The sequence below is a fragment of the Maylandia zebra genome, linkage group LG2 (genome assembly GCF_041146795.1).
Source record: "Maylandia zebra isolate NMK-2024a linkage group LG2, Mzebra_GT3a, whole genome shotgun sequence".
NCBI classification, from domain to species: Eukaryota; Metazoa; Chordata; class Actinopteri; order Cichliformes; family Cichlidae; genus Maylandia; species Maylandia zebra.
In genome coordinates, this window is record NC_135168.1 from 6,034,066 (window position 1) to 6,043,449 (window position 9,384).

General features: G+C 39.0%; 1 protein-coding gene and 1 long non-coding RNA gene across 2 annotated transcripts; both read right to left on the reverse strand.

Moving 5' to 3' along the window:
* Positions 1-1,729: 1,729 nt before the first annotated feature.
* LOC143413388 (uncharacterized) lies at positions 1,730-5,295 on the reverse strand. The gene is made up of 4 exons (XM_076876325.1): positions 4,366-5,295; positions 4,117-4,272; positions 2,666-2,755; positions 1,730-2,050 (listed from the first exon to the last, which is right to left on the reverse strand). Exons 1-4 carry the CDS (start codon positions 5,242-5,244, stop codon positions 1,730-1,732), a joined length of 1,446 nt encoding a protein of 481 aa, XP_076732440.1. The 5' UTR covers positions 5,245-5,295.
* A 9-nt stretch (positions 5,296-5,304) lies between these two features.
* Positions 5,305-9,090, reverse strand: LOC143413478 (uncharacterized). The gene is made up of 3 exons (XR_013094090.1): positions 8,694-9,090; positions 8,169-8,207; positions 5,305-5,403 (listed from the first exon to the last, which is right to left on the reverse strand). It is a non-coding gene; the product is annotated as an uncharacterized LOC143413478 (long non-coding RNA).
* Positions 9,091-9,384: the final 294 nt, after the last annotated feature.

Below are 9,384 nucleotides of genomic sequence, written 5' to 3' on the forward strand. Positions count from 1 at the left end.
ACAAGACTTGAAAACGAATCCGCTTCTTCCTCTTTGTCTTTGTTCTTCAGAGGAGTGTCACCTGGACAAACTCAGGGCTGTTCTAGAGCCTTTCTTATTATTTGACTCCATAGAAATAAAACTGAATCGAATCAAACAAAAACTCCCAAACAGCTAAAACACTTTGCTTTATTCTCTTTTTTAACAAATACGTTGAAGTCCATCCACAACAACACAGCTGAGATCTCCTTTGTAATCAAGTGTTTCCATCCTTTGTACAGATCTGCATACAAAACAATCATTTACGTCCCACAGAAGTCTAGTTACACGTAACTCTACAAGAACTGGTGAATGACAGAAACATGAGACACATGATCACAGGTGATAACAAAAAGAGAAAGAATTCATGTGTTAGTGATGTTTTTCAGCCCTGATGGCTCATGTTGGAGAAACAAGCTGAGGTACGTGGAAAGTTCACACACACAAGTGGGCGTGAGCGCACACACAGAGAGAAACACAACTGAAGCATCTGTTTGCTGTTTCTGCTTTCATCATCTCTGCTGCTGTGTCAGGCTGGGGTCTCTCAGTGACGTGGTTGAGGTGAAGTATGACGAGTATCCCTGATTCAGTCCATCGAGACAAAGGGCAAAGAAAGCTGTTGTTAACAAACTCTATGGTGATGTGGCATTTAGCTCTGACTCTACGCTCTGCTGAATCCTTTGAACCTGCTGATCAGTAAAGCTCTACGTGCTGCAGCAGATTGACCTCATCTGTGTTCACAGGTGTGGACCTCAGCGCTGAGGTGCAGGAGACTTTCATTCAGTTCTCCCTGCAAACAGCATCCAGCCTGGAAATACTGTCATCTTTCCCACAAATGGTGCTCTTATCTCAGAGAAGAAGTCTGATGTAAATAACTGCAATCAACAGTGATGTTCTGCACAGATCACTTTTCCATTTTGCTCTCTACACTGAAAAAAAATTGGAGTGACATTTACTTAAAAAAAGCTAGGCAACTTTTTCCACACAGAAAGTGCTTGTAATCTTTACTCGGGCTATTTCTAAGTAATATTTACTTACTAGAACCATCTATTTCTTATGTGAAATACACAAGTAAATTGCACTGGCAATACTCATCTATAGGTTGTAACTTTTACTCAGAATACCATTGCATCCAATTACAAAACCCAAGTGAACATTGCTGATATTTCTTTGTGTTTCTTACTCATCTTTTCTTTGTTATATTCTATGTAATTATTAAGTAATATTTATTATGAATGTACTAGTTAATATTAATCGAATTGAATAAATATTCTTATTATTCTATTAAATAATAAATCAATATTTTCCAAAACAAATATTTGCAGCTTAAGAGACACTTTTATTTCACAGTTGAAATGGCATAGATATATTTAAAATATCTACATAACATTATAACCACAAAAAACATGGCCATAGAACTTCTTGATCGCAAATTTCAAAACAGAGCATATACACATATACAAAAACAAACAAACATGCTATTCAAAAACTCAGTGTGCACTGTCCCCTTTCTTCTAATCAACTTTCAGAACACATACATCAACTCTGTCCATTAACAGTTGCAATCACTACCTTTGCAGACATTCTCAGAACGTTCAGGACAGAAAGAACTTGTATAAAACTGAGCAACATTTGAAATTACTGTCAGAAAACAGACAAAATGCAAACAAATTAATTGTACTGGACAAAAGCACAAATAATACTGGAACACTCACGCTAAAAGTTTCTTGTGGAGAGACTGGACCTTTGGTGACATTTTAAGGATGTCAAGCTCAAGAAACAGCTTCTGAAATACTTCAAACGTATATTTCAGTTTCAGTGGGTAACTTAAGTTGACAGCATAGATGACACCCATGAGCAGGAGGCAAGCGTTTGTCACACTTCCGCAGTCCTCCAGAATTTCTGTCCCCTCAATGATGACCGACACGTTCACAGGATCTTTGTTTTCCTGTGCCACATTGGGATGGATTACGATGATCTTCATCATGTGATTACTGCAGTCCTCTTTCAATGCTTCTTGGCTGACGTCCTCCTGTGAAAACAAACAAACCACAATTAGAAATAACTAGAATAGATTCCAAGTAAAAGAAAAGGTTAAGAGAAAAAAAATGTAAAAATAAAAAAGAGGTATACTCAATTTAGTATACTCAAATCAAACAATATTCATATGGCACTTTTCATACGTAAAGTTACAGAACGTGTTTCACAGAGGCTGACCCTGAGACAAAGAAAATCACTTTTGGGGGCCATCCAGCCTGGAGCTGTCCATGGGACGGCACGCGTGTTGGTAGACCAGAACCATTAAATCATTAAAATAGGTTATAAAGGTATAATCAAATTAAATACTCTTTTGCTCATAAAATAAAGTTAATAAGTGATCGTTAAATAGTCAGAAAAAAACCAGACAAAAGGCAAGTTAAAGTTTAAGGCAGATAAGATAAAGATTAAATATGATTTAAAAAATAAAGGGTAAGAGCATAAAGATTTAAGAAATTAGTTAAAAGCCTGATTGAAAATATTAATCTTGAGTCTTTTTTAAAAAACATCATGAGTGTAGAGAATCTTTGACCTTCAATATATCATCACAAGTGAAGACCAGATTATAAGGTTAGACAATTTTAATACAGTCATTATGATCATCAGATACCTGATGGTCTTTGATCAGCTCCTCTCCACTCTCTCCAAGATACTCAACTAAGCAACGAATGATAATGTCCCTTCTGCCATCGACATGATGCTATTAAACCCAAAAAGAAAATTTATTGCAGAAAATACACAACATAACATATGTAACATACATACATAACAGCACATACAGATGTAAACAGAAGGTTACCCATGGAGAATGTAAGCCTGCAGCTACATTCTAACGTTGTGAAGTGTACAACTTAACATGAATTTCTCAACGATGTGTGTTAAGACAAGAGTCCAGTGCATGTCATAATCTGTGGGTCCAGAAACTGTCTCTGCCCAGTGAGGAAAGTTTTCTGCCTCATCACTGGACATGCAAATGAATTTTTTGCAACATATCAGTACCTCCTATCACAATATTAACCAGTCAAGGACAGGAATTCCCACACACAAGAGTAATATTTTGGGAAATAATTGTATTGGAGTCTATGGGCAGCAGGAAGGGATCTCGCTGCACTCAGAGGGTCACTTTGAAAATTCTGTAAATTTCTCTGCTTTTGAGCGCATATTAAGGGAGAGATGACAGGTTTGTATACACTTGTAGAGACAATCATGTGCATAAATTGTTAATTGTGGCCACAGTGTCAGGATCAGGAGAACAGTTTCAGCCAACACAGACACTGATCAGAATAAAGGACAAGTTCAGTATTTTACACTTAAAGCCCTGTTTTCAGTTTATGATGAAATCGAACGATTTTGATTGAAATTTGGACACATGCTGCTGGCCCGAGCTTTTTTGGTTTCTGTGGTAGCACATCCCCACCTCCACAATGGCTTCATAGGTGCACTGGAACAATCCTTCCTAAAATGCATAAAACTGTCGTTTACAAAGACGTGAAACTCACCGAGTGGTCAGAAGTGTTCACTGATATGTTCACACAAAAATCGCTGCAAAAGATACTTTCCAACTGGTTTTTATTGTAGTTTTTGTCCAACTCCATTGACTTGTATTAGATGTGCTGTGATGTACGGTATTAGTCCGCCGCTATTCCATTCTATTATTCAAGCTCTCGGCGGAAGAATGTACAGGTGTAAGGCGTTTGAAAAAATAGGTCCAGTTTTACAACAAATGGTAAAACACCTGTTGGAAAGCATTTTTGCAACGATTTGTGTGTGAACATATCAGTGAACACCCCTGACCACTCGGTGAGTTTCACGTCTTTGTATGAAGCCATTGTGGAGGTGGGGGTGTGCTACCACAGAAACCAAAAAAGCTCCGGCCAGCAGCATGTGTCCAAATTTCAATCAAAATCGTTCGATTTCATCATAAACAATCTGAAAACAAAGCTTTAAGTTTAAAATAACAAACTTGTCAACTTGTCCTTTAAATAAGAGTGATACATTCTCAGTGTGTATGACCTCATCTTTTCCATTAGATTATGTAATTAAAATAATTTAAAATTTTACCTTATTGAGTGAGTCCAACATTGGTTTTATTTTGGTCCCTGCAGTCCCGCCCTTCCTTCGAAATATCTCCAGGAGTTTGGTGGTGTACCTGTCCAATCTGGACAAAAACGTTCGCTCCAGATGAATTGTGGTTATTCGCTTAAACTCCTCTTTGATCTGAAATGAGAGATAAAACACAAAATCATGTCAAAGATGACTCATAAGATCTCACATACACTTAGTTGCTGCATGAACAAGAACTGGATTTACCTGATTTTCACAGAACAGAGAAGGCCACCTCTCTAAGAGGTCTTGGATTGCGGGGCAATCCTTGACAACCTCTTTTCTTCTCATAGCGAAAGACTTCTCCATTTTCTCATTAATTGCCCTCTCATTGTTCTTCTTCTTCATTTCCTTCAGCAAATCTAGTCTATCCATCTCTAAGGTTTCCTCAGTCTCACCGAATGGCAGTGGTGGCAGATAGTTGACTTCAGCTTTTTTGGCCCTTTTAAAGCCTTTAAGTGAACCCTCTTCACTGGAGCATCGTCTCTTCAGTGTGTTCACCTCGAGCTCTGGAATGGCTAATTGGCGACCTCTTAACTTTGCCCTGTAGTTGCCCATTTTATACTTTATCCTCTGTTGCCAACCATATAGGCCATTAAAAGAACCTGGCTCTTTGAGGCATGGGTATTTTGCTACCAAGGCTTCAGCAACAGCTAAAATCTGGACACCAGTTGGATATGCTGTGAAGCCAAATATAGTCTCTGCAAGCTTCTCAAGAATGCTACTAGTTACGCTTGGGTTGTTCAAAAGTGTGCCATCATTTTCATAAGCTTGCTTTCCTGCTTCCAGTGCAAGGTCTATATCATAAGAGAAGTCTGGTATTTCAAACTTAAATGGCCATGGCTTAGACCTGTAGGATGGTCCACTCTCATCTGGGGAGGACAACAGGATTGTGTCGCATACAGATGAGGAGGAGCTTGCTTCTGTAGATAGTGGAACTGGAGATTCGACTTCTGACATGTCCACAGTAGTGAGACTTAAGATTACTGGTTCAGTTTTTACTACTTTGAGGTTAGCTTTATCTTGTACTTCCTCAATCGAGGTCAAAGTGAAGAACTGACCATCGAAATCCATGTCCTGGTACATAACAGTGAATGGTCCTGTAATATCAAATGTCTCTCGAAGAACATCATTGAGGTCCTGAAGTGCGCTTGGGATGCCTGCAGGTAAAAGTAGTTTGTGGACATCATCCTCCCCAAAAATTATCCGCAGTTTCGCTGAGGGTGCCATATCAACAGGAAGAAGCTGCAACAACAGAAGAGAAATACAGACATTTATTCACAAGCTTCTCTCCTCACATTTCAAAAAGATAGGCAAATGTGGTGCTTTAAAGTTGTCAGGCGTCTTCCTGCAAGGGTGTATGAAGCCAAAGGATAAAAATCTTTAAGCTCTCTTTGCTCAAGTAACTGCACACTCCCTGTGTTCTCCAGCTCATAACTCCTCAGGTGTTCATTGTACCATGTATTTTGTTGTCTCACGAAAAAAGTCAGTTTGTTACAAATCACCATTATCTGTAACACTTCAGAAAAGTCAGGCAGTCCTGCAGTGGAACCACAACACAACAACATTCCCACTGCATAGTTGGTGCCTAAACTGCACACATTATTGGCAACATGCACAGCTGTAACAGCAGGGAATCTGCATTTCACCAGGTCTTTTAGATCATCCTTAAGCACATCTAAAGAGACCTCTGTTGTTTTTGTGACCGCAAGTGATGGTTTGACAGAATGTGATTGATGATATGCAACCATGAGCTGGTGCTTATTTGCAAGAGACAGCAAAATATTCCTGAAACAACCAGTGTGTCTTACCACCTTCTTGAAAAAGCTGTGTTTGGCCTCGAATCTCATTGTCCAGAGGGCAGCTAGGGGGCCAAATTCCCGAATGAGCTGAGGATAGTGCTCAAGGAAATGGTGCTTGGGAATGAGCTTATGTTGGGGGAAAACATCAAGGAATCTGCTTCGGTGTTCTGAAATGATGCTGTCAAGATAGCAAATGCTTTCTTCAGTATGGGCTCGAGACATGACAAGGTCCACAATGTCTTTCAGTGTCATCAGCATCTGCCATACAGGCTCTTGTTGGGGTACTTTTAAACCTATAATCAGAGGCAAAAGACGTAATAAGCACCAATTTTCATGTGCGTTGCCCCCTACTGATTTTCGAGTCGAAAAGTTAGCAGGAATGAGATGAGGGCGATTTGTTTTATCACTCCACTTGTATGGGAAATTGGAAATGGCATCATTCAGTTCCATGAGAGAAAAATATTTTTTCTTGATCAAGTTATCAAATGCCAAAGCCAGTTCCACTGGAACAATACCCTCCAGCAGATCATGTAAAACATCTGGAGGGTAACCAGATGTAACATGAAAATGCTCAAGTTTTTCTGACAATGCACACTGTTTTTTTACACCATAACAATGAGGGTGATCTGGACTAGACACAGCTGTCTGTACATGCAGTGTATGTTGATCTTTGGTTCTTTGATGAAAAGACCCAGATCTCACTTCATTGGACTGAAACTTGGATCGCTCCCCAACACAAAACCGGCAGATGTATGACCCTGCAAAGCTTTCGACAAATCCTGCCACAGAGTGCGCCCCCAAATTATCTGCCACCACACTGACCACAGTCCCTTTAATGGCTTTCCCTAACGCTGGAACAAAAAGACCATCTTTCTCCAAGCTTTGGATATCTGTTAACAGTGGCTCTAAAACTCGCTGGAATCCAAACTGCTTGGTGTCTTCAGCCTTACACAGAATTGCAAGGTAGATTGATGTCAATGTGGAACGTAATTGCACCGGAATGTTTCCCAACACCCAATAGACAGCTGTGACTTTGTGCTTTTTTCGAGATGTCCCAAGAGGATTACATACCTCAAAGTCATCAATGTACAGGATGAGACTCACTCTGTTCTCCTCTACAGAGAAAAACTTGTTGTTTTGATAGTGAGATCCATCACGAAATGTCTGGTACTTAAAGTCATTTTCAGTTTTTTTTTCACCTTCAAATGTGTTTTCTTGAAAAGACTTACTTAGGACCTGCACCAAGGAGGGCAATATTGGGACATACTGGAAGGTTTTGCCCTTTTTTTTATCAAGTATGTGTTCTTCTGGTTCAACAACTGAAAAATGCTTCTTCATAAATTCTCTTCTCTTGTAATAAGTTGTGAAAGGGCCACCTGTCCCCAAGGCAGTACTTATAGGGTGTGTCTCACAAAGATTTTTCACTAAATCTGAGATAATGGCTGGATCCAGATCACAGTTATGGCTTTTCAAGGTGGACACCACCACATCTCTTAAAAGTGGACCAGATGCAGAGGTGGATATAAACTGAAGCTCATCTACTATTTCATCAATGCATTTGTTTGGGACATTGAACATGCTTTCTAACTTTAAAAATAGATGGCCAAATTTCTCTTTTATATCTTGAGACAACTCCTGTGGTTCCCCATCCCAAAGCTCTAAGCTCTCTTCCACATAGGTCTCATCCTGAGCAAACATGGGTTCATTAGGTTTGCTTTTTAATACTTCAGTTTTAAAATCCTCAAGGGTGTGTGACTGGTGTTTTCTGTGTCTATGTGTAGCAAAGGTGGAATAAATATTTGTACTGAAGTTGCAGTCTTTGAAGACACATGCAACTACTTCAAACTTCCTTAAGTGGTTGTTAAGATGCTCAAAATACTGCTTCTCTGAATTAAAAAAAAAACAGAGCAGCAAAGTAGACAAGTAAATGAAAGAGGTCCACTTTGTGTGACCATCTTCACATGGTGTCGAGACAAATGGGTCTTAAGGGCATTAAATGTTTTAAACGAGCAAGGGCAATCAGTGTGAAGACAAGGGACTGACTGGCTGTGACCACCATTTCCATGCTTTAGTCTGTAGTGTTTTAACAATCCCAACCTCTTCTCTGACTCAAAGCTACATATCTTACACATCCATCTCATGTTGTGGCACCTTAAACAGACAAATTATGTGACAAGTTAAACCTAATCGTTACTAATTTGATCTTACCTTGTGGAGTTCAAATTAGCAGTCAGAAGGTCCTATGTTCTGTAAAAAAAAAAAAGAAAAAGAAAAAAAAAAAAGGTTATCTATATGCTTTTCAACTAATTTCTACTAACTCAAGGATGCACACTGATATTATTATTATTTTTTTTACATATGTTAGTTCGGTGGCAAATTTAAAACAGGTCAATATGAAGACTTGAGTGAAATCGAGTGCGTATATCGTTTTTTGTTTTGTTATTTTTCAAAATACACCTCATGGCAGCTGTGCAGCAATTATTTTAAACTGGACCGTGGTCGTTTTATTCACAAAGACGTTAGTTAAGGCAGCAGGCGTGTGTTGTTTAGGTGGCCATCTAAGCTGTAAAGTGCTGTGGGAAATTCTGGACATACCTCCTGCCAGGAAAGTTAGTCAGCAAGTCTAGCAGGAAAATACACTATTTGCTAGCGCAGCTTCTTTCAGTGCGGAGAAACTGACTTAAGTAGGTGAGCCAACAGGAACGTACAAAGTTTGTTCCGCTTAAAACTTACATTCATGGTTCTACTTCTTCCCATTTCCGTCAAGTCTGCCAACCGTCGAAATGTGAACCATGGTATGTCTGAAGAAAGACCGCTCAAATGTGGGGAGGGGCTTTGACGTCATGCTCCGAATGCAGAGAAGGTGGCCATATTCACTGATGTCACTCCATTACATTTTACTTGGAAATATCAACTAATTAAGCCAATGAATTGGTTTAGTGAATATTACTTGGATCGAATGATTCAATTTACATACAAAACTGAGGACACATAATTACAAACAATCCTCAAGTAATGCACTACAAGAAAAACTGCTATTTTAAAGTAATAGCACTGAATTTGTATTTTTTTGTAAAATTTATATAGCTAATTGAAATAATAATTACAGGGCCAAAAAAACATTTTTTTCAGTGTAGATGAGTCCCAGCTGCCTGACCTTGTGTCCAGGTGATCGTCTCACTGAGGAGCTTTTGTTCTGAAAATCTCACGTCCATCACCTGTTTCCTTTTTACTATCTCTGCTCTTTCTTTATTCACAATGCTCATAATATCACACAATTATATTCATCACCTGCATGTTTTTATCCAGCTGCTGTTAGAACCAAACAAATAAAAAGGATGAAAAGCCTGAAATCCTTTGATTTATTACATTTGAAACAAATATGAGAGCATCCCTAACAGCACAGCTGAGACCTTTGTTTTAA

What these genes read in the sequence shown, in the direction of transcription:
- LOC143413388 (XM_076876325.1), bottom strand. Translation starts at nt 5,244, where the DNA reads ATGTACCAGGACATGGATTTCGATGGTCAGTTCTTCACTTTGACCTCG. An exon ending in CTCTGTTCTGTGAAAATCAG is followed by an intron (nt 4,273 to 4,365) that starts GTAAATCCAGTT and finishes CTCTCATTTCAG; the next exon opens with ATCAAAGAGGAGTTTAAGCG. An exon ending in AGCTGATCAAAGACCATCAG is followed by an intron (nt 2,051 to 2,665) that starts GTATCTGATGAT and finishes TTGTTTTCACAG; the next exon opens with GAGGACGTCAGCCAAGAAGC.